We start from the raw sequence: 25,893 nt of genomic DNA, 5'->3' as shown, positions 1-25,893 counted from the left end.
CATACTTTTATGAGCTGAAACATTTCTGTCAGAATGCCCAGATAAGCACTGATTTTAAGTATTTTCTTCGTATTTCTATTTTCTCAGTATGGCAGAAGGTTCACCAGAAAAAGACGACATAGGAAAATACAGGACAAATATCTTTTGGTGGCAAATTAGATGTGGCATTACATTTAAAGTTGCTCTTTCCTCTTCTCCAGAAAACATTACAGCCTCAGTGACTCAGGAACTCGAATGAAACACAAGTGATTCATTGCACTGTTAAATCCACAGATGGTTCCAGTATGGCTGTATTTCTTTAACATGCATACACAGCTTTAGGTTCATCTCCCTAACTTACAAATAAAAAGATTTCAACAACTGACCTAACTCCCAGCAACACAAAGGGAACCATATAAATACTGTTTTGTACAGGAAAGTAATTCTGAAATCTAAGTTATTGAAATTGCTTGACACTTAAATATTTTATTTTTCCTGCTTAAGGACAACTATTTAAATGAAGAAAACAATGTCAGCTCATTGGCACTAGCAGAAAACAAAATTAATATTTATTGTACTAAAAATATGCTGCGCAGTCTTGATTTGGCAGCATCTTTATATAACGGTCTGAAGGAGCAAAGGGAGATTAGGCCTGCACATACATAAACACATCACAGAATATTACACAGTAACCATGCAATTGAATTACTCACAGTTGCAAAATTTGCTCAGCCACAAAGTAGATCATAATTATAAATGTTTGAAAATTCATTATCAAATAGAGATAACAAAAAATGCAATTTTCAGTCCACATAAACATGCTTAAATATGTAAAAGTTAAATACTTACTTTGCTAGATAAAGTTAAGTTCACTCATCTGTCTAAAAAGAAAGCTGAAGCACTAAAAAGTCTACAATCTCATTTTTTTCAAATGCCTCATGCAATGGTTCAAAGCAAATACTGCTCAATGTTTTTACTAAACCAGTCAATAGCACACCAATTTAAAAAGCAACACTTTTTGCAAGGTCCCTGGTTTCTTCCTCCATCAACCAGAATATCTGAAAATGTGTGTTTATGAATAGGTACTCAGAATATTTAGTTGCAAATTTCATATTCTGAATCGGCACAGCAGAGTTGCAGTCACAACACTGAATTAGTAACCAAAAGGTCATGATTTCCAACTATTAAATTGCAAATTAAGGTTAGTTCAGTATATCTGGTAATTATCTACAAAATTGACAGCTGTAATAAAAACACAACTGATTCAGACAATGGAATTTGCCAAGTTCCAAAGAACGTCAATCACACACATATATGCAACAAACACCATCCACGCCAGCCCCCAACAGCAAATAAAACTTAAATATCTTCATAGCTGTGTAAACTTTTACTTGTATCTGACCAAACTCTGTTACAAATCATTCCACCTTCACCGAGTTTCATGCCGTTTCTATTCCCAAGTGCATCCCCAAAAATTGGATTGTTCTTCAAGTCATATTTTGCTGCTATCGTGACATTAGTATAGGTAATACAAGGACTGTTCATCAGTATTTTTTTGAGTTTTAAATAACTAGTTTAAAATTTATCTGGAGGAAGTCACAAATACCTATCACATGAACTGCAGCAAACCTTGTGGGAACAAGGAGCAACTTAATTTTTGACAAGTTGTTGGTAATTTAAGTTATGAAGCAAATTTCAACACATTGGCCAACGCAATTTGGATTAGTTAAGAGGAAAGGAATCAAACATCAGGCAGTACATGTTAAAAATTAAGAAATTAGGTATGAGGTGAAACTTGTCACTCAAAAGGCATCAAAATTTTGGATTAAGTTAACAAGAAAGACCATTGAAATTGGAGCAGTTCTGGAGAAAGAAAAAAATAGGGAATGTGCTGAGATTTCAATTAATTTGGCTGATTTACATGAAAATTAATTTGACTGCTGCTCACAATATTTCCTGTTCTTAAAAATGCTGATCTAACTAGATTGAGCAGACACCAGTTTGATTGGTGATACTCAGCATTGAATGAAGGGCAAATATAAAATTATTTCTTCATACTGTATTTAATTACATCTATTCTTCCAAATGTTAGCAATAATAAGGCCAACATTTATTGCCATACCTATTTGCCCCCAAGAAGATACTTCTTGAACAGTTAGCAGCCAATGTCATCAAAGTGCTCCCACAATGCTAACTTAGTAAGATCAAATGCCAGGCAATGACTGTCACCAATAAAAGACAATCTGACTGCTGCCCCATGACATTCAATTGTGGAACCACTGTCAACATCCTTGGAGTTAACACTGACCAGAAATTCAACTGGAGTCGTCACATTAACACAGTGGCTACAAGAACAGGTCAGAGGCTGGGAATAATGCAGCAAGTAACTCACCTGCTGGCCCCCCAAAGCCTATCCACCAACAACATGGCACAAGTCAGGAGTGTGATGGAATACACCCCACTTTCCTGGATGCGGTACAGCTCCAACAACACTCAAGAAGCTTGACAACATCCAGAACACAGCAGCCCACTCGATTGGCACCACATCCACAAACATCCACTCCTTCCTCCACTGATGCTTAGTAGCAGCAACGTGCACTATCTACAAGATGCGGTGCAGCAAGTCACCAAGGATCCTTCGACAGCAGATCCAAATCCACAACTGCTTCCATCTCAAAGGACAAGCGCAACAGATACATGGGAACGTCACCACCTGCAAGTGCCCTCCAAGCCACTCATCATCCTGACTTGGAAATATATTGTTGTTCCTTCGCAGTCGCTGGGTCAAAATCCTGGAATTTCCTCTCTAACGGCATTGTGGGTCAACCCAAAGCACACAGACTGCAGCATTTCAAGATGGCAGCTTACCACCACCCTCTCAAGGCCAACTAGGGAAGGGCAATAAATACTGATCAGCCAGTGAAACACATGGCCCACGGCTGAATTAAAAAAAATGTTATTTGTCCAAATCACAGTGGTGCGTCTTGGAGCAAAACCTGGACACTGGGTACTCTCACTGATGGAGGTTGTGGGTTTGAGTACTGCTGCCGAAGAAGCCACGATAAGTTGCTGCAGTGCATCCTGTAGTCAAAACATATTGCAAACACTGACAGTGGAGGTAGTAGATATTCTAATAATGGATGGGGTGCCAATCAAACATGAGAATATGAAAAGTAGGAGTAGACCATACTGTCCCTCGAACCTGCTCCGTCATTCATAAATATCATGGCTGATCTGCCACCTAAAGTCCACTTTATTGCCCGTTCTTCATATCCCTTGATTTCAAGTGAGGAAAAGTCTGTCCATCCAAGCCTTAATTATATCCAATAATGGAGTATCCACAACTCTCTGGGGTGGACAATTCCAAAGATTCACAAGCCTTCAAAGAAGTTTTTCCTCATCTCAGTATTAAATGATTAACCCCTTTTAATGTTCTCCCATATGCGAGATTCCTCAGGCACGAAAATGAACCTCTCAAGCTCCTTTAGAATCTTCTATTTCAATGAGATCAATCTTCTAAACTCCAATAACATAGGCCCAATTTACTCAACCTTTAATCATAAGATAAATCTTTAATTGCAGAAACTAATCCGGTGGACTTCCCTGAAAATTTGAAAGAAAATGGTCACCCAAAGAAAGATGGCTGAAATTAAGCAATGTTATGCTAATGACATATTGGGGAACTTCAATAATATAACTTCAAGAACATAAATCAGATGACCATTCAAAAGAAAAAGATGTCAACTGTACATTCAGTGTCACTGAAACTGATGGTCCTGATGTCCTGGGATTGAGCAGTTGCGAAGAACTACAGTTAACTTGGTAAACCATAACATGAAGATAAGAACATTGACAGTTGATGGTAGGGCAGTCATTTCGAAAGCAAGAAAGTAATTGCCAGACTCACAAAGCCTATAAACTGGTACATTCCATTGTTATGGGAAGCAACAGGCAAAGCCAGATGAATGGGTTACAGTCAGTTACTGAAATTCTTAGGGCTAATATTGAAAGACACAAAGGGTTCTTTATAGAAAAGGAAAGTGCTAATTTGGAATGGCATGGTGGCACAGGGCGGTACAGTGGCTAGCAATGCTGTCTCACAATGTCAGGGACCCGTGACTGTTGTGTAGAGTTTGCACGTTCTCCCCATGTCTACAGTCCACGCATAAATAAGCAAACTTGAAACTGTAAAAAATGACTGCTAATTCAGACAGCAAATTAGTATAATCCAGATGCAGTTTAACACCATGTTACAATCAGAGAATGACCAATAACTAACTGAAAGGGATGCTTGATTGTTTAAAAGAACAAATACAAAATGTAAGAAGCCAAGTAGATTGGGCACAGTGGGAAGCTGGAAAAGTGGTGAAAAACAGGCATATAGAGTGGTTGGAAGAAAAACATCTGCTGTAGAGTCATAATGCAGGACTTGAGAAGTACTGCCAGGTCAAGACTGACTGCAGTTTGTTACTTTAACGCAGAAGAGGCACATTTGACCATATAAGCAAAATGGTGAATAATGTTTTTTAAGAAAAAAAACCACAAGACTTGAAGGTGCTCAGTTTAAAGATAAAATTCAACTGTTAACATTGTTCAGTTTAACTTACCATTTAACAATACCTAATGATCTGAACAGTTATACTGACATGGAGGCTTTAGGAATATTACATAATTTATAGGTTTAATTGTTGTGCTGTGGAAGTACATCCAGGGTGCCACATTTACTACTATACCAGTCAAGTGCCAAGCAACAATAAATGAGTCCACCAGCGAAATAAAGAGCAGAAAGAAATACATTCAGTGGGGGTCCAGCACTATGAGTCTAAAATTGTGATTATTTCAAATTTCAGGGAACAAGATGACAAAATAGTCTCAGAATCCACCATGACAAAAGCACCTGCTGTTCCTATTTGATCTAGTGCTGCTGTGAACTCGGGAGTCTGTGAGAACAACCACAACTAAATAAAACACTTCTAGTTCACCATAAGGCTATTGGTGACTCGTAAGTGAAAAGATACTGTCAAGTAGGAACTGGACGTGGATGCATACTGCTGAAAAGTTGTTTGGTCAACCTCAAAAAATAAATATTACATTGAACAATTTGCTTGTAGACTCTATTAAATTGGAGAAATGGTTGAACATTTTCTCTCCTGTGGAATTAAAATGTTTAATCTTGCAAGAGCTCCTACCTGTATTGAAGTCCAGTTTGGACATCTGTAGAGCATACGCTTCACAGTCCTTTTTGCTAAAGCTGAAGATGATAACAGGCTGAAAATTTCTTTCCATGATCATCTTCACAATTTTGAATACATTTGATGGTCCTACATGGCAAAATAACAGACTTTTACATACAGTTAAATAAAACGTTGATGCGTTATGTCATTCAACATTACTAATGCTACATTTGCAGCTCATGAGTTCAGAACAAAACATGGAATCAAACATTTTCCTAATACAAATCATATGCAGAAAGGAGCAGTTGTTCCTTATTCTAGGAAACATACATTCATTATTAATGGAAAATGATCCTCCACAGCAATTTAGGTGAGGCACTTGGCTGTAATAAGTAAACCACATTTTAATCGAGCAATCATTTCCACTTTCTTTTCACTTACACCTGCAAATATGTTTTATTAGTGGCTCTAGATCAGGAGATTAAATTCATTTGCTGGAATAACACTTGGCATGAGAATTTTTAGCAATTGTTCTTGAAGGTTCTTGGTTTCAAACACAAAAAAAAGTTTGAAAAACATGTTGTGGTAAATAGACAAAATATATTTGCAATTTGGTCTTTATAATGGTGATTTATTGAGACTACTACTCTGCCTTTTTTTAATGTTTTGTCTTCTGAATTTTCTGATCAAGGTAAAGGATGTTGTTGCTAAGTGCTGGTGATTCCAAGGTCAGGTGTAGCACGCTTAGATGCAGGGGAAAGCTCTGATAATGCAAGTCTGCAGTAACTTTAAAAGAGCTCTCTTGTTATTTTCCCATTTCTCTTGTAAAAGTTGTCAATTTAGCAAGGACAGTTTTAGGATGTTGGACCACACCAACTCAGAACCACAGAAATGTTACAGTGGAGGTGGTCATCATTTGGCCCATCCTGTCTGCACCAGCTCCCCAAATGATCATTATGGTTCTTCCTCACAGCCCTGCACATTGTTTCTATTCAAGTAATCATCTAAAGCCCTCTTGAATGACTCAATTAAGACAATTCAAATGTAAACATGGGAAATGTGATATTAGTCACTTTGCTATGAAGAATAGAGAAACTATTTGGAATTGGTGTTCAGAAAGACTTGGGTACCCTCGCAAGAAACAAAGGTACAGCAAGTAATCAGGATGGAAAATACTATGTTGCCTTTTTCCAAGGGGGTGAAGCACCAGTATATGGATGTCTTTGTGGGGCTTTAGTGAGGCACTGTCCCTAAGCAAAAATTTACGAAACTGAGACTTTTGAACATGCATGGGCATTTCAACCATCAACGTGAAAGAACTGCATTGCTTGAATTAATTAAACATGATTCAGTAATATTATATCTGTCCTCATATTAACATGGAAAATGAAGAGAAACGTAATTCGCCACAATTCAGCAATGTTTATTTTTGTGACTATGTTAAAAATGCTGGCCATACATTTAAATTCTGCAGTATTAGATTTACTGAACAGCAAATAATATTTCCTGAAATATACCAGTACAAGTATATTCTACTCTCTTGTATTTAAAAGAGATGAAACTGGAGCTGTTTTGATTCAAATAGCGGTTGAGGGGGTTGAGCTATGAGGAGAGGCTGAATAAGCTAGGCTTGTACTCGTTAGAGTTTAGAAGGATGAGGGGAGATCTCATTGAGACGTACAAGATGATGAATGGGATGGATAGGGTAGAGGTGGAGAGGTTCTTCCCGCTCAGAAAGGACAGTAGGACTAGAGGGCACAGCCTCAAGATAAAGGGGGGGGGTGGGTGGGGGGGGCAGTTTAGAATGGAGTTGAGGAGGAACTTCTTCACTCAAAGGGTGGTGAATCTCTGGAATTCTTTGCCCATTGAAGTGGTGGAGGCTGCCTCGCTAAATATATTTAAGACGTGGGTAGATAGGTTTTTGTTAGGCAAGGGGATTAAGGGTTATGGGGAGAAGGCGGGAAAGTGGAACTGAGCCAGTGGAAGGTCAGCCATGATCTTATTGAATGGCGGGGCAGGCTCGAAGGGCTAGATGGCCTACTCCTGCTCCTATTTCTTATGTTCTTATGTTATAAGATCTGATACAGGTGTAGAAAATTATCAAATGTTTGAAATGCAATGATGGAAAAAAACCTCATTAGTGTTTTTTTTTTACATGCGCCTGATAAACTCTACTAAAAACAGCACCACAAGTAGAGTCCAAAATAATGTCTAAGAATTAGCTTGACAAATATTGAAAAAGTAGTTTTATGTTCAAGATTACTGGGGCAAAAAAAATGACATTAAGTGGTAAGATCTTTTAAGAAGGCAGCTCTCGTGCAGGGAGGCAAATGGTATTCTTTCAGGCTTCAAAACTGTATGATTTTATGGAAACATCCACTCTCTCAACCTCAATCCACCCAACAGTGATTGGTACAATTCTTTTTCAAATAAAAGGGATGTCAATGGGTGAAGACAAAAAGATCTGAAATGGTTTTTCTGACAACGAAACTTGCACTCATTAGAGCGCAAAGTCACAGCAGCCTGAGAAGAATGAAAATTATAGCATGTTTTACAAGCTGTAGTGAAACGCACATACTTCTAGACAACTCAAATGGGCAGTATTGTTACCTTTTAAGCAAGTAGAAATATTTATTTTTCTTTTGTTTACTTTGTATTACCATCTCGATTGTGGGCGAAAGCATTTGTATACAATCACCAAGTGATCTCAGCAGTTCAACATTCAATGCAGTGTGCAGCAAGTCCATACAAACAACAGAATATGAACTTGCTTCGTTTTGCATGTATGTAATCAAGCAAAGGACTTTGGAAAGTAGGAGGCAGAGATTGGGAAAACATCTCAAATTCCATAAACAAAAAGTCAGAATTCCACCAAAAGGCAGAAATTCCTTATCCCTGAAATAAGCAAAGGAGGGAGAGGAAACATTTCAAATATGAATCACAGGTTACAGAAAATGCAAATCAAGTAGCAACTAGATTTCAAGCTACAGCAAAAATGGTACAGGTAGCTAATAGGAAAATGACTTAACAAAAATTTTTGACAAAGATACAACTGCTAAACTTTTAGTCAGCATCTCACTGCATGATCATGCACCTTGTCATAAAAAAACACATCAGTTTTTCATTACCTTTTGTTCCACCTTTCCGACCTTTTTGATCACCCTTTGCAAGATCACCAGCGTCTCTCAGTACCTGCATGGCTGTGTTGAAGTTATCTTCCCGAAAATCCCCCTTTGATATACAAAAAAAAATCAGATGTATTTTCCTGCAAAATAAACACTTAGCAGCATCATAAGTGGCTTAGAAGTTGGAGGGAAGTACTGTCATCTTTCGACGTGCTATACTAAGAATTATTTTCCGATTTTCAAGATCAAAATAATTTTGCACACTTAAATTTGCATTTTTGCGATCAAAACCAGCAAATGAAAATTAAATTGCTTTTGGTCTACTGAAGAATACACGCTAAAAATATGAACCTCCTCAATTTTTTCTTCACAGATGCTGACTGATTTGTTGCTGATTTCCTTAATTTATAAATAGCCCCTACTCGAATTTACTTTAGGGGAGAATTGAAGTTAAGCTGTTATTGTCTTGTTTACTTCAGAAGTTCTCATGACAACTAGATATCTCTGCCTTGTTTTCCACTTAAAGGCCTTGAAAATGTATTTTTCCAAAATGAATAAACACGCCCATTAAAAATCATGCAAATTGAGAGTTGGCGGGATAGGGGGAAGAGAAGAAATCTGACATATTTATTATGGTGGAATGCCTTAGCAGCATGAGAGAGCTGAAATGTAAACAGTTGCATGATTAATTAAACCTGGGAACAAACATGCTGGAGAAATTGTGCAATACACAATTTAACTTTCTCTGGCTTAATGCACACCAGAGCACATCTGGAACAACATTTAATAGTTATGTCGGCATTTGCTGTCAGGCAACAGCCGCGTTGCCAGGAGGAGCAGTGCACGAAGTTTCAGTACTGCAGTCACACTTTAAAGACCAAATGAAATTGAACCAAGACAGAAGAACTGTAACCATCTCTGCAGGATTCTACAAAGGTAGCTTTGAGTTGTTGTCTATATCATTCTTGCTGATTTGATTCAACTTACAATTAGAATGAGTGAACAAACTGTCAAAAATGGATTTGAGAGGCAAAGGAATCGTCAGTGAATCAACAGTGCTTCCCTGGCCAAGCTAGGATACAGAACATTCTTTTGCTGATTCCAAGCAACAAGATTTCAGCAACAGCATCACAGCCAATTCCCTCTCAATTTTAAAATTAACGGCTGTGCTATCATTTTCATCTGTTACGATTAATATTTTTATTATTTTTAATTGGTCATCTACTTATGAGAAAATACACAGTATTTTCTAAAAGGAATGCACCACAAGTTGCCTAAAGACACACATCAGTAAAATGACTAAAACTTAAGTGTCAAAGCCAACCGGCCACAATCTGCAAACGTTGCTGGGAATCGGTGTTCAACATTCTGTAAAATTTCACAATCATCTCAAATTTGATTTGATGTATAGTTCAAGCCTGTGCTTGAACATTAATTTTAAAATACACTTCAACAATATTTTTGCTTGTGGATATTTGAAAATCGATTAGCAGGGATGATGCAAATTTGCAGATTTGTTACATGAAGCAAGGACAGTTAGTTCCTGCCACTGGTCTGATTTAAAAAAAGACTGCAAATTCTAAGAATCACAAAATCCTTAATTAATAGTTCATGCTTGAAGAAAACATCAACATTCCAAGGAGTAAATTCACCATGCCACCCAATGGGAGCAATTTGGAACCTCTGCTTGAAATCATGAATCCCTACAGTGCAGAAAGAGATCACGTGACCCATTGAGTCTGCACCCACTCTCCAAAAGAACAACCCATCTTTGCTCTATACTCAACCTACCCCATAACCCCATGCATTTACCATGGCTAATCCACCAAAAATACACATACCTTTGGAAACTAAGGGGTAATTTAGAGCACACCAATCCACCTAACCTGTATATCTTTGGACTGAAAACCAGCATGCCTGGAGGAAATGCATGCAGATATTGGGGAACATGCAACCTCCACACAGACACCCAAAGCCAGAATCAAGCCTTGGTCTTTGGTGTTGTGAGGCAGCAGTGTTAACCACAGTGCCACCATGTCACATGTGAAGTTATTGGTGCAGCATGCTGCCTATCTGCTTTCAGCATCAAAAAATCCAATCTGTTCATAAATTTGCACCTCATTTTATTGGTACCGCTGGTGAAAGGGTGACAATGGGAGCAGATAGGGAAGGCGTGGAACGTCAATTGAAGAACTATGGCCTCAAAAAATGAAAATACATCTTAACACCTATTTTCTGCATGGTTTTCTGTGATCCATTTAAGGATACTCCACCCATTTGTAGTTGAAAATTGCAAACAAGATTCTACATCTGGGTTGGGACCTGATTTGCCAATTCAAACAGTCCCTTCCTTTGCCTGGCCACTGAGGCATTCACAGGCACAGCTTTTATCAGGCAGTCTTGGGAGTCAATAGGATGGCCACATGCCCTCCAGCACACACAAGTTTCACTTGCTCTAGCAAAAAGATAACCCAACAAATATTGTGAATTTAAATAGTCACAGCAGAAAGTACACAAATAAAATTCCATGAATCAAATCTATGTCGTGCATTGCAAAGATCTGCTTCACGTACATTTTCATCGACTACGAGGTGTAATCCATCACCTCCTGCTGGAAAAATATAATGCTGCAGAGGTGTCGGTCTGTAGTCGGTATAGATCACGTGGCACGGCTGAAACAAAAATTATGAGGAAAAATCTGAATACAAATTGTAAAATGTGGATCTCGCCACAAATACATATCTCATCAATTACAGCAACTAGTTTAAAACACTTGAACGACATTCAACATTGCAACAATACTTCACATAACATAGAGCTAAATTACTGAACTCTCATGTTTTTAAGCTTATAATTTCAGAAATACAAAATTTAATAGCTTTTAACAGACTGCTTGAATCAAATTACCTTTTGTGTCACATCTGCTTATTTAGATGTAAAAGCTAAAAGTGCCAATCCAGCTCCCAATTAAAACCCTGTTTCGTGAGATGAGGGTAAAACACACTGACCTGAAATCTACGAGTTTTACAGCCAGAAGGCAGAACTAATGTTAGAAGTGCTCCAACTGTTAAGTTTTTTTTAAGAGCTTTTCTTTTATCAGGCAGACTTGGGAGTCAACAGGGCGGCTTTTTTTTTCAGTTTTAACATTGAGAAATTCATCAGTTATTGGTTTGTAAAGTTAAGCTGCCACCTAGTGTGCAGAATGTTGTCAAATTCTGTTGGAGCTGTAGATTCTGAAACTAGTTGAAAAAACAATATTTACCATTTCAAACTAAAATTCGAGGGAGAAAAGGCTCAATAAACACAAACACTAACATTGTTAATGATGATTGGGAAAAGAGGAATTTGAGTGTACAAAGCACCCACAGAAGTTATCATACAGCTCATGCTCAAGAAAGCAACGTAACTATACCTTTTTAAGAGGTTCAGATAAGTATGACAATTTTCTTTAATAAGGGAGCGTTGAAAATAAGCCAGAGAAATCAGAAACATAAAAATGCTCACATTTTTGGACTGATGAAAATAAGTAAGCTGTGTTCTGTGTCTAACGTTTATGATTAATGTTCATGTTTAAATAAAATGCACATTCTCATGGCAAAGTCCTGAATTTTACACTTAGTCAAGATGAACAATTAGAATTACTTTCGGCAACCTGGAAGACGGCAATTTAGTCATTTCTAAGCTTGCTTTCTTCATGGCCTGAGTGAATCCTCAAGATAAGGAGCGTGAAAAGAACTCTGCCAGTTTCTCTCACTCAAATTTATCAAAACATCATTTGTGATCATCACACCTAGGCACTGAATCCAAGCAAAGCTCATAATTGTGTTGCACAGGTTAATGCCTTCAGTCTGTGGTACTCACAATTTTAGTGATTACCTGTATTCCTGTATGGATTAATCAAAAGACATGCAGAACATCTAGTAGTACAAGGCATGGCAGAGTATATTGTGGGGTTAGGTGGAGTTGGGAGGGGCTTGTTTGGGTCATAAACACCAATATAGCCCATCTGGGCTGAACAGCCTGTTTTTCTGCTGTTGACTTGATGTAATATGATAAAATTGCTTATTGCAAATATCAGGGGCAAAGTTACAATGTTTTAATGCATTGGAGCCCAGATCCATTCTGATGAATTAGCACTGCACACCCAATATCCGAATTGAGGTGAAACTAAATGCAGTACTTTGACTGAAGTCTGACTTTGTAATCACTTGTCATATTCTGCCAGTCAAAGTACATTCCCATTAACCTTCCTCCATCTCCTACTTTCTGACCAATTAACGTCCTTCAACAGTCGAAGGTTCAAGGAATCCCAAGTTAACACCCAGCAAACTCTGGTTTCCTCATTCAATGGCGGAATTTTATGGCCTCACTTGTCCCAAAACTGCCCAAAGTCAACGGATCTTTTTATGGTCCGCCCCTCGTCCACTCCGATTCCTGTGGCGGATGTGATGGTAAAATTCTAGCCAACATTTTTGCAATAAAAGATTTACAAGTATCCAAATTACCTGCTTGTGAAGGTGGCAGATCCATTCAGCAAACTGGCGTGCATTAGGGATAGTTGCAGAAAGGAACACATAGTGAACATTATCTGGGAGGAGAATAATTGTTTCCTCCCAAACGACACCTCGCTCTGAAAATAAAACATAATAAAATTTAACTTACTTTTCCAAGAAAATTGTCAAATCGTGCAGTCTTGTCAAATGGCCTACACCTGTTTCTAGTAGAGTCTAAGAGCCGATTCACCAACAATAAAGGCCTTCAATATTGGATTCTTCATACAGATATAAAGTTTTCCTAACCAAGAGCTAACTGAAAAAATATCTGTTGGTATTAAACTTCCATGAAGTGTACATGAAGCCATGCATGTTTTGTGAATAAAACCAAGCACAAAGATGCAAGCTGCAAATTGTATTTGTGCTATTCTCAATCTGCTCATAAAGCTTCAATCTGTTGCAGTTTAATTAACACACAAATGTGTCTTACTTTAAACTCGCCACACATATTTCATCTTTAAAGAGGCAATAATTTGTTGGGTAATCATTTACAACACAGATGTCCAAGAAGAGGACAGGATTATCCCCATTAATTTTAGTCCCTTGTTAACCTCTTTTTGCACAGGATCAACAATCTTTTCATGCATGCAGGTGTGAAGTGTGCGTGCGCTCTGCCATTCAAGGTCATGGCTGACAAATGGGACCGAAATCCACTCCCTGTTGGCTCCATTAACCCTTCAGATTCCTCACCTCCATCATAAATGGAAGACCTATTATGGAGGAGGAGGCGGCGGCGGTGGTGGTGGTGGTCAGGATATTGAATTCAATGATCAGCCATGATCAAAATGAATAGTGAAGCCGGTCTCACAAGGCCAAATGGCCTACACCTATTTCTAGTTGCAATGTGTATACTTTAGTTCTAGATTCCCTATGAGGCAAAACATTCTTTCAGCATACACCCTGTGAAGCCCCCTCAGAATTTTATGTTTCGATAAGGTCATCTGTTATTCTTCCAACGAGTATAGGTCCAATTTGCTTGCCTTTATAGGATGGGGCATAGAGTATAAAAATTGGCATCTGATGTTACAGCTGTATAGAACGTTGGTGAGGCCACATTTGGAGTACTGTGTCCAGTTCTGTTCGCCACACTACCAGAAGGACGTGGAGGCGTTGGAGAGAGTAGGGAAAAGGTTTACCAGGATGTTGCCTGGTATGGAGGGTCTTAGCTATGAGGAGAGATTGGGTAAACTGGGGTTATTCTCCCTGGAAAGACAGAGAATGAGGGGAGATCTAATAGAGGTGTATAAAATTATGAAAGGCATCGATAGGGTGAACAGTGGGAAGCTTTTTCACACGTCGGAGATGACGTACACGAGGGGTCACAGGTTCAAGATGAAGGGGGCGAGGTTTAACTCAGATATCAGAGGGGCGTATTTTACACAGAGGGTGGTGGGGGCCTGGAATGCACTGCCAAGCAGGGGGATGGAGGCGGTCACGCTGTGATCGTTTAAGACTTATCTGGATAGCCACATGAACAGACTAGGAATGGAGGGACACAAACGAATGGTCTAGTTGGGCCAATGAGCGGTGCAGGCTTGGAGGGCCGAAGGGCCTGTTTCCTGTGCTGTATTGTTCTTTGCTCAACCGTTCGTCATAAAACAACAACTTCATCCCAACAATCAACCCAGAGAACCTTCTCTGAATTTCCTCACATATAAATATTTGCCTCCTGAATGAAGGAGATCAAAACGATGCAATTCTTTAGGTGTGGTCTCACTAATGGCCCTGTACAATTATAGCAAAACTTTCCCCTTTTAAACTCTTTGCAATAAAATTCCATTTGCCTTCCGAATTACTTGCATGCTAACTTTTTGTGATTCATATCCCAGGATGTCCTGATCCCTCTGTACCACAGCATTCCACAGTCTCTCTATTTAAAGAATATTTGCTTTTATATTCCGCCAGCCAAACTTGCACTTTCTGACATTACGCTTCATGTGGCAAATTTTTGAATATTCTTAACTTAGCTATATCTCTTGGCTGACTCTGCCTTCTCAACTCGATTTCTTATCCATCTTTGTATTGTCAGAACATTTGGCTACATTACACTCAATTGTTTCATGAAAGTCATAAATTTAAAGTTCTATTTCCAGTTTGTTAGTCAAGCCTCTATTGCTGCCAGTGCTGATGAATTGCAAGACATCTCTCCCATACCAATCTATGCATTCAACTCTCTGTTCTTGCCTATCCATTGCCAATATGTTGGTGGCTTAGGTCATAACAGAGTATTACATTTATGATTCTGCTTTTTGATTTAGCTCCATTTTGTATAGTGCCTCCCCAATGACACTGCATACTGCTAGTTTCCATTCATTATAAAGTGCCTCCTTACCTGCATCTCTCATGTAATGGATTTCATCAAAGATAACCCAAGCGACTTCTCTCATTACCTCTGATCCTCTGTACAGCATACTTCTTAAAATCTGTTAAAAAATTATAAACATTAAGTTTAAATCACGTGAATTGAAACATATTTTGGGACATAACTGAGTATATTACAATGACTGTGAATTGCAACAGCTGGAAATTGTTAACAGTAAGAAATTGAAAACTTAACTGGTCATTTAACAAAGGCGGAAACTTTTTCAAGGAATAATGATTATTACTGTGATGGCTACAAGATTGTGTAGTTGTGTTATATAGAATGTTCATTTGTAATTTCATGGACTGGGCATATGAACTTGTATTGAATATTTTTTGAAAAGAACCCTTTTCCTAGCTGGCTTGCAACAGCCACAATTTTGCAGTTGCAAAGTACACACAGGCTGCTTTTTTAGAGTCACAGAGGCTATGAAGCTTTGTTGTTCATTCACTCGTGGGATGTGGGCATCACTAATTACCCTTGAACTGAATGGCTTGCAGAGTCAAACACATTGCTGTAGATCTGGAATCACACGGCAGATTTCCTTCCATTAGTTTCATTGAATTCAAAATTCTTATTAAATTCAAATTTCACCATCAGCCATGGTGGCATTGAAACCGGCCCCCAGAGCATTATCCTGGGTCTCTGGATTTCTAGTCCAGTGACAATACCATTATGCCACCACCTCCCCTTCATTCCCTCAGGGAGAGGACTTATGGTCCAGCTTTTCAGTGTAAAAAATACTAGAATTTTGGTTATGCCACGTGGGAAAGAGCCTTCCCTCGTTTCCCCCTCTCTTCTGAAACCTCTCTCATCAAAGCTGAGCTGTTTGCCATGTTAAAAACCCACTATAAAACCTCATTACTGTAAACTTCGAGTTCTTAAAGGAAAATTCTGAATCACCACCACTCCAGGGAGAAACCCCAAGGAACACAGGAATGTGGAAACTAGGAGCTGAAATAGGAAAATTCAGCCTTTCGGACCTGCTCTGCCATTCAATCATATCATTGCTGATCACTCCCTGGTGTCAAATCCACCGTGGGGCAACAAATTCCACAAAATCACCACCCTCTACAAGTAGTTGTGCCTCCTCATCTCAGTTTTAAAACGACTGCCTCTCAATCTACATCTGTGACCTCTTGTTCAAGATTGCCCCTAAGAGTAAACATTTAATCTACATTTTCTCTATCGATCCCTTCTAAAATTTTATATACCTCGATCAGATCCCCTCTCATTCTTCTAAATTCCACTGAGTATAAGCCCAAACTGTTTAGTTGTTCCTGATACGTCAACCCTTACATCCCTGAAATCAGTCTGGTGAACCTCCTCAAATAAGGAGACCAAAACTGAACACAATACTCCAGATGTCGTCTCACTAACATGCTACACAATTACAACAACACATCTCTACTTTTATATTCCAGTCTCTTTGCAATAAATGCCAACATCCCATTTGCCTTTTTTATTATGTGCTGCACCTGCATATTGACTTTCTCTGATTCATGAACACAGACGCCCAGATCCCTCTGTCCGGACGCACTTTCAATCTGCTTTCCATTTAGATAATAATTTGCCTTTCTATTTTTTCTGCCAAAACGGACAACCTCACATTGAGCCACATTAAACTCCACCTGCCAAAATTTGGCACATTCTCCGAGCCAAGAACCAGCAACAACTGTGGCTTAGTTGTGACCAAATATCTGAGTACTTAGTGATTTCTTTTACTTCACTTGTTACTTGGTAAACTGTTCAATATATAATACTCTGTGGAGTTTTATTTCTTTTTTGGGAAGGGGGAATGTTTTAGCATTCGTGGGCACTTGGATAAATTTGTATATTTTAAGCCTTTTGATAACAATTTCTGCATCTTTGCCTGACTTCAAAGTGATTGGCTTTTAGCTGCCTTCTGCAATGGCCTAGCAAGCCAATCATAGAACATAGAACATTACATAGAACATAGAACATAGAACATTACAGCGCAGAACAGGCCCTTCGGCCCACGATGTTGCACCGACCAGCTTTTAAAAAAAAACACTAACCCACTAATCTAAACCAATCCCATTTCGTCCATAAACCTATCCACAGATCTCTTAAACGCCCCCAAACTAGGCGCATTTACAAATGCAGCTGGCAGGGCATTCCAGTCCCTCACCACCCTCTGGGTAAAGAACCTACCCCTGACATCAGTCCTATAACTACCCCCCCTTAATTTAAAGCCGTGCCCCCTCGTGCTAGCTTTCTCCATCCTAGGAAAAAGGCTATCACTATCCACCCTGTCTAAACCTCTAATCATCTTATATGTTTCAATAAGGTCCCCTCTTAGCCGCCTTCTTTCCAGCGAAAACAACCCCAAATCTCTCAGTCTCTCCTCATAGGATCTCCCCTCCATACCAGGCAACATCCTGGTAAACCTCCTCTGCACCCTCTCCAAAGCCTCTACATCCTTCCTGTAATGTGGGGACCAGAACTGCACACAATACTCCAAGTGCGGCCGCACCAGAGTTGTGTACAGTTGCAACATGACGCTGCGACTCCTAAATTCAATCCCCCTGCCAATAAACGCCAAGACACCGTATGCCTTCTTAACAACCTTATCTACTTGATTCCCTACTTTCAGGGATCTATGTACACATACACCTAGATCCCTCTGCTCCTCCACACTATTCAAAGTCCTCCCGTTAGCCCTATACTCAACACATCTGTTATTCCTACCGAAATGAATTACCTCACACTTCTCCACATTAAACTCCATCCGCCACCTCGCGGCCCAGCTCTGCAACCTTTCTGAGTCACCCTGCAAACTATGACACCCTTCCTCACTATCTACCACACCTCCGACTTTGGTGTCATCAGCAAACTTACTAATCCACCCAACTATACCCTCATCCAGATCATTAATAAAAATTACAAACAGCAGTGGCCCCAAAACAGATCCCTGAGGCACACCACTCGTAACCGAACTCCATGACGAATATTTACCATCAACCACCACCCTCTGTCTCCTATCTGCTAGCCAATTCCTGATCTAATTACCAAGATCACCCCCAATCCCATACATCTGCATTTTCTGCAGAAGCCTACCATGGTAAACCTTATCAAACGCCTTACTAAAATCCATATACACCACGTCAACTGCCTTACCCCTATCCACCTCTTTGGTCACTTTCTCAAAGAACTCGATAAGGTTAGTAAGGCACGACCTACCCGCTACAAAACCATGCTGACTGTCTCTAATCAATTCATTACTCTCCAAATAACTATAAATCCTGTCTCTAATAATCCTTTCCAAAACCTTACCCACCACAGAAGTAAGACTCACCGGTCTATAATTCCCAGGGAAGTCTCTGCTCCCCTTCTTAAACAATGGGACAACATTTGCTGTCCTCCAATCTTCCGGTACTATACCAGAGACCAACGACGACCTGAAGATCAGAGCCAGAGGCTCCGCAATCACCTCTCTTGCCTCCCAGAGAATCAGTCCAAGGGCAACTAGAGACGGACAATAATTGCTGGCCTAGCCAGTGACATGCACATCCCATGAATGATGAAAAACTCAGGAGTGGGACAATGGGAGGAATCAATTCACACATGCTAATCTGATCATAACTGGGTCATATTAGGCCTATCTGAAATCAACTTAAAGCAACAAAAAACTAAGTTTCAGCAAGAAGCTAGCAAAAGAAAAATCAGATTTGCAGCTGTGCAGAACATCTAACTTTCCATTGGCAATTGAGAACTTATACACAATAACACAACTAAAGGAATTCAATGCTGGAAGTCATGGGGATTAACTCCCATCCTGATAGTCAGGGCTATATCACCAAAATACCAGGTAACCATCAAATGTAATTTATGAGTCTAAACATATTTGATGATTATGGGTAGATTATCTGCTGAACAGAAAACACTGATAGTTTTACTGGCATTTATCAATTCTGTCAACAAATCAAAAAGCCCAGATATTAAATATACTAGTTGGTCAGCAGATCTGCAATCAGCTGGATTAGTATACCAAGTCATAAATTAATGGACTTGTAAATTAAATCTTCATTTTAATTCAGGATTCAAATTAGATTGGCTTGGGTTTTGCAGCAATAATAGTGAGGTCATCAGCAATAAAATGCTCTCTCAATCCTTAAGTTCATACATTCATACGATATAGGAGCAGAATGAGGCCATTCGGCCCATCAAGTCTGCATTGCCATTCAATCATGGCTGATATGCTCCTCATCCCCATTTTCCTGCCTTCCTCCCATAACCTTTCAACCCATTACCAATGAGGGGCGGCACAGTAGTACAGTGGTTAGCACTGCTGCTTCACAGCTCCAGGGACCTGAGTTTGATTCCCGGCTTGGGTCAGTGTGTGTGTGTGTGTGTGTGTGTGTGTGTGTGTGTGTGTGTGTGTGTGTGTGTGTGGAGTTTGCACATTCTCCTCATGTCTGCATGGGTTTCCTCTGGGTGCTCCGGTTTAAGAACATAAGAAATAGGAGCAGGAGTAGGCCATCTAGCTCTTCGCGCCTGCCCCACCATTCAATAAGATCATGGCTGATCTGAAATGGATCAGTTCTACTTTCCCGCTTTCTCCCAATAACACTTAATTCCCCTGTCTATCAGAAACCTATCTACCCATGACTTAAATATATTCAGCGGGGTAGCCTCCACCACTTCAATGGGCAGAGAATTCCAGAGATTCACCACCCTTTGAGTGAAGAAGTTCCTCCTCAACTCTGATCTAAACTGCACCCCCCCATCTTGAGGCTGTGTCCTCTAGTCCTGCTATCCTTTCTAAGTGGGAAGAATCTCTCTACCTCTACCCTATCTATCCCCTTCATTATCTTATACGTCTCTATAAGATCCCCCCTCAGCCTTCTAAACTCCAACGAGTACAGACCCAGTCTATCCAGTCTGTCCTCATAGGTTAACCGCCTCATCTCCGGTATCAGCCTGGTGAACCTTCTCTGCACTCCCTCCAAGGCCAATATATCCTTCCGCAAATGCGGCGACCAAAACTGCACACAGTATTCCAGCTGCGGCCTCACCAGTACCCTGTACTGGTTGCAGCAAATCCTCCCTGCTTTTATATTCTATCCCCCTCACAATAAAGGCCAACATTTGATTTGCCTTCTTGATCACCTGCTGCACCTGCAGACTGGGTTTTTGCGATTCGTGCACAAGGACCCCCAGGTCCCTCTGCACCAAAGCATGCTGCGGCTTTTTGCCCTTTAAATAATAATCTCTCCTACTATTATTTCTACCAAAGTGGATAACTCACACTTGCTGACATTATACCCCATCTGCCAGGTCCTCGCCCACTCACTCAGCCTTTCCAGATCTCTCTGCAGACTTTCCACACAATTTACTTTTTCACTCATCTTCATGTCATCAGCAAATTTCGTCACCCTACACTCAGCCCCCTCCTCCAGATCATCCATGTAAATGGTAAACAGTTGAGGCCCCAGCACCGAACCCTGCGGCAATCCACTAGTCACCAACTGCCAACCAGAATAGCACCCATTGATTCCAACTCTCTGCTTCCTATTAGACAATCAATCCTCTAACCACGCTAACACCTTACCCCCAACTCCACGCCCCCTAACTTTCTGAAGCAACCTTTTATGAGGCATCTTATCAAACGCCTTTTGAGAATCGGGAAACACCACATCCACCGGTTCCCCTCTGTCTACTGCACTAGTCACATCCTCGTAGAAATCCAATAAATTCGTCAAACATGACTTCCCCTTAATGAATCCGTGCTGCGTCTGCTCGATCAAACCATTCTTTTCTAGGTGCCTTGCTATTTCTTCTTTGATGACGGTTTCCTTCCACAGTTCAAAGATGTGCAGGTTAGGTTGATTGGCCATGCTAAAAATTGCCCTTATCGTCCTGAGATGCGTAGATTCGTGGGTAAATATGTAGGAACATGGGGGATAGGACCTGGCTGGGATTGTGGTCAGTGCAGACTCGATGGGCCAAATGGCCTCTTTCTGTAATGTAGGGTTTCTATGATTTCTAAAAGCCTGCCCCAACTCTTTCTTAAATGTACTCACTTTCCTGCATCCACCACACTTTGGGGCAGCAAATTCCACAGACTCAAGCTTTTGACAGAAATAGTTTCTCCTCAACCGTGTTAAAATTGCTACCGCTTATCCTAAGACTATGACTCGTCCTAGAATGCCCCACAAGAGGAAGCATCCACTCCACGCCCATTTTATACATACCTTTTATCACCTTGTATACCTCAATTCGATCTCCTCTCATTTTTCTAAATTCCAGAGAGTATAGACCTAAACTGTTCAATCTCACATGTTGCCATTCAAAAGCTTGCTGAATGCCAGTGGGTACCTGTAAGCACTGCCACTGACTGCAAAATTTGTATGACATTATTATCTTTTTATAACACACGACAAGCAATCAGAAATATATGTATGGATCAACTTTACCTCAGTTGTCATGACCAGACAAGAGGCTGCTGGATTGATAGTGACATCGCCAGTCATTAGTCCTACATCCTGGAACTCTTCATACATCTCACGATACTTCTGATTGCTCAAAGCTTTGATTGGACTGGTAAAGATAACTCTTTGCTTCTCACGCAAAGCAAGGGCTATTGCATACCTATGGAGCAAGCAGGTTTCATTTTAAGATAATTTTTCAAACACATAAATCAGAGTGTCCGCTGCACTTTATTCTAATCATCGTTAGAAATGGAAACGAAGAAAAAGATCATTCTTGTACAAACAGCATATTTTAAAAACCAATCAGAAATCAAGAAATCTGCACATCCAAAACAAAAAGATGAAGATTGAAAACATGAATGTTCCGATCATTCATCTTCACTTGAAGTATGAAAATGCTGATGAAGCCATTGCACATTTACATGTTCTTTATGCTTTTATATTTTAAAAGGAGCCAGAATGAGGACAGTTTTCACACAGAGGCAATTTCAACATTCCTACATTGTCCTTTCAGTATCTTACAAAAAAAGACAGGAGTATTGAAAATGTTCAACTAATTGGAGACAGCAAGACACTTGATAAATTGGATTGAAATGTTTGAAGAGATCACTAAAACAATGGATAAAGGAATGTCTGTAAATGTGACAGATATCACAGAAGAGGCTGCTGGTTCAAGTTGAAGGCATGGAACTGAAGGGAAATTATTTACCTGGTTCAGAAACTGGCAGAATAGATTTTAAAAAAGCATAGGTTACAGGCAGGAACTTGAATTCACAGGATATAACTAGTGGCGTCCCACAGGAATTGTGTTGGGGCCTGAACTACTCATTTTATTTATTAATGACTTAAAGATGGGATAGAAAGTCACATGTCCAAAATTTGCCAGTGACACAAAGATATACAGTGTTGTAAAGCAGGTAGATGAAGAGATATGGACAGATTAAATAGACAAAACTGTGGCTAAAGGATTTTATATAGGCAAATATGAGGTCATCCATCTGGACCTAGAAGATAACAACATGATATGTTCTAAATGATGAAAAGCTAAAAACACTGCAAGTCCAAGGAGACTTCGTGGTCCAAACACACAGGTCATTAAAATGTAATGGGCAGTTGCTTTTTGTTTTCACCGACGAATGGCTTTACGTGCCTACAAAAGAAAATGTTCCATTCACACTCATCAATATCCAAACAAAATCTTATATTTGTATAATGATTTTAGTGTAATAACATAACAATTGACGAGTGGCACGGTGGCACAGTGGTTAACACTGCTGCCTCAGTGCCAGGGAACCGGGTTCAATTCTCAGCTTGGGTCACTGTCTGTGTGGAGTTTGCATATTGTCCCCGTGTCAATGTGGGTTTCCTCTGAATGCTCTGGTCCCCTCCCACATTCTGAAAAATGTGCAGGGTAGGTGCATTGACCCGAACAGGCGCCAGAGTGTGGCGAACAGGGGAATTTCACAGCAACTTCATTTCAGTGTTAATGTAAGCTTTACATGTGACAAACAAAACTTTGTTTCTTTATATAAATATATAAAAATGTACCAAGGTGCTTCACGGGAGAATTTTCAAACAGATTATGATATCAAGCTAGGTAAAGAGATACTGGGTCAGATTGCCAGAGGTTGGTCAAAAGGCAAGCTCTCAGGTGTGTCTTAAATGAAGAAAGAGAGGTACAGAGGCAGAGAAGTGTAGGGAGGGAATTTCAGAGGCAACTGCGGGGGCGGCACCAATGTTGCAGCTATTAAAATTAGGGATGCTCAGGAGGTTGTGATTAGAGAAGCACAGATATCACAGAAAGAATTGAAATGAGAATGAGAATTTAAAAATCAAAATGATTTTTGACAGGGACCAGCAAGTATAAGAGTGATTGAGGAACCAAGTGCGAGTAAGGATAAGAGCATGTATGACCTGAAGTTTACAGAGGGTAAAATATAGGGACCAGGGAGTGCATTGGAATAGTTGCATCATGAGGCAACAAAGCATTAAGGCTGGTTTCAGCAACAGATACTGACACAGGTCCAAAGTTATGGAGGTGGAAATGAAGTGTCTTGGTGGCACAGACTTGGGGTTGGAACTTCATCTTGGAAGAAATTTCTTCTATTCATGGGCATTGCTGGCTATGCCAGCACTTATTACTAAGCTAAGTCGCCCTTGAAAAGGTGATGGTGTGCTGTGTTTTTGACCTGCTGCTGAAGTCCATATGGGAACACCCCCTGTTGCTGTTACACAAACCTTTTCGTCTGGTTTTGTCTCTGGTGAGGGATAGATAGAATTCTGGTTTAGCAGAACTAGAGGGCACAGCCTCAAAATAGGAGGGGGGGGCAGTTTAGAACGGAGTTGAGGAGGAACTTCTTCACTCAAAGGGTGGTGAGTCTCTAGAATTCTCTGCCCGTGGAAGTGGTGGAGGCTACCTTGTTGAATATGTTTAAGTCACAGGTAGATAGATTTCTGATAAACAAGGGAATTAAGGGCTATGGGGAGAAAGCGGGAAAGTGGAACTGATCCACTTCAGATCAGCCATGATCTTATTGAATGGCGGGGCAGGCTTGAAGGGCTAGATGGCCTGCTCCTGCTCTTATGTTCTTATAGAGTCTGTAGACATGGAACAGTTAACTGAAAACCATGACTTCCTGATAAAGAACATTTCTGCACATCCAATGCCCATTTGGATAAAGAAACTGATAATTTAGCAATGGTGGTAGAGTCAAGGGAGCTGGAGATGAGATATAGCTGGGTGCTGCTGCATATATGTGAAACTAAAGATGCGCTCTCAGATGACGTCACAAGGGGCATCGAGTATATAAGAAACAGGAATAAATAAGACATGAGGATTCCTCACTTCCTGAACACAAAAATTCAAGCAAGAAGTTAAAACAAATCGTAAGAGGTACTTACTCAGCACAAACAGTTTTGCCAGCTGACGTATGTGCAGACACCAGTACAGACTGGTTGTTATCAATGCAAGCAATGGCCTCTCTTTGAAAAGCATCAAGAATAAAAGGATATTCCTATAATTAAAAAGAATTATTTAGAAGCAGTAATCATAAAATTTTACTGGTTATTTTCTGATATTGATCATTGAGATATAATCATTCCTTATTATTACATAATACTGCAGGGCACTGGTGAGGCCGCAGCTGGAGTAGTGTGTGCAGTTTTGGTCGCTGCACTTACGCAAGGATATTTTGGCCTTGGAGGGAGTGCAGAGGAGATTTACTAGGCTGATACCAGAGTTGAGGGGGTTGAACAATGAGGAGAGGCTGAATAAACTAGGCTTGTACTTGTTAGAGTTTAGAAGAATGAGGGGAGATCTCATTGAGACATATAAGATGATGAATGGGATGGATAGGATAGAGGTGGAGAGGCTCTTCCCGCTCAGAAAGGACAGTAGGACTAGAGGGCACAGCCTCAAGATAAGCAGGGGGCAGTTTAGAACGGAGTTGAGGAGGAACTTCTTCAAAGGGTGGTGAATCTCTGGAATTCTCTGCCTGTTGAAGTGGTGGAGGCTGCCTCGCGAAATATATTTAAGACGCGGGTTGATAGGTTTTTGATAGGCAAGGGGATTAAGGGTTATGGGGAGAGAGCGGGAAAGCGGAACTGAGCCACGATAGATCAGCCATGATCTTACTGAATGGCAGGGCAGGCTCGAAGGGCTAGATGGCCTACTCCTGCTCCTATTCCTTATGTTCTTGGATCAATTTTACATTAATAGCAAATAGTGATGGTGGCATAGTGATACTAACACCAGCAATCCAAGCTGATGCTCCAAGATGAAATTCATTTTTTAAAAGTTCTGCAACATAAAGCCAGTTTTATCTGGGTCACTAATTTTTTTAGGAATAGAAATCTGCAATTCTTACCTGATTTGACTTACATGTGACTCCAGATTAACAGCAAAATGACTGACTCCTAACTTGACTCTGAAATGGCAAGCTGATTAGCAGCTGACGTGGCAGCTTACCAGCAAGTCACTCAGTTCAAGCGCTTTGGGATGGGCAACAAATATTGGCCTTGTCAATGATTTCAATTTCCCATGAAAGAATTTTTAAAAAACAGGCCAGAGGTCATCAGGGTAATCAATAAAAACTAAGAGTGAACACCCAGCTGACCTGACAAAGAGTGACGGCTGCGAAGGTCCATGGTTGACTTGTGGTAGCAGAATGGGACATTACACATAGTTATTGCAATGTTAGAACAATGGGAAGAGGAAGGTCAAATTCTTCTGAAGATATTAAAAGC

The 25,893-nt window shown here is 40.1% G+C and overlaps 1 protein-coding gene across 1 annotated transcript in view; it reads right to left on the bottom strand.

Annotated features, from left to right (window-relative positions):
- The window catches only part of mtrex (Mtr4 exosome RNA helicase), a 132,746-nt gene that overhangs the window by 86,691 nt on the left and 20,162 nt on the right, over positions 1 to 25,893 (bottom strand). Inside the window, exons 5-11 of the mRNA XM_080185937.1 lie at positions 24,550 to 24,662; positions 21,634 to 21,808; positions 15,164 to 15,254; positions 12,784 to 12,908; positions 10,852 to 10,950; positions 8,282 to 8,384; positions 5,169 to 5,300 (exon numbers count right to left, since the gene is read on the bottom strand). Of these exons, the coding sequence (XP_080042063.1) occupies positions 5,169 to 5,300; positions 8,282 to 8,384; positions 10,852 to 10,950; positions 12,784 to 12,908; positions 15,164 to 15,254; positions 21,634 to 21,808; positions 24,550 to 24,662 (838 nt within the window). The remainder of the gene's footprint in view (positions 1 to 5,168; positions 5,301 to 8,281; positions 8,385 to 10,851; positions 10,951 to 12,783; positions 12,909 to 15,163; positions 15,255 to 21,633; positions 21,809 to 24,549; positions 24,663 to 25,893) is intronic.

The sequence above is a fragment of the Carcharhinus amblyrhynchos genome, chromosome 1, assembly GCF_965287045.1.
Source record: "Carcharhinus amblyrhynchos chromosome 1, sCarAmb.v2.hapA, whole genome shotgun sequence".
Taxonomy (NCBI): Eukaryota; Metazoa; Chordata; class Chondrichthyes; order Carcharhiniformes; family Carcharhinidae; genus Carcharhinus; species Carcharhinus amblyrhynchos.
This window is presented reverse-complemented; position numbering and strand designations above follow the sequence as displayed.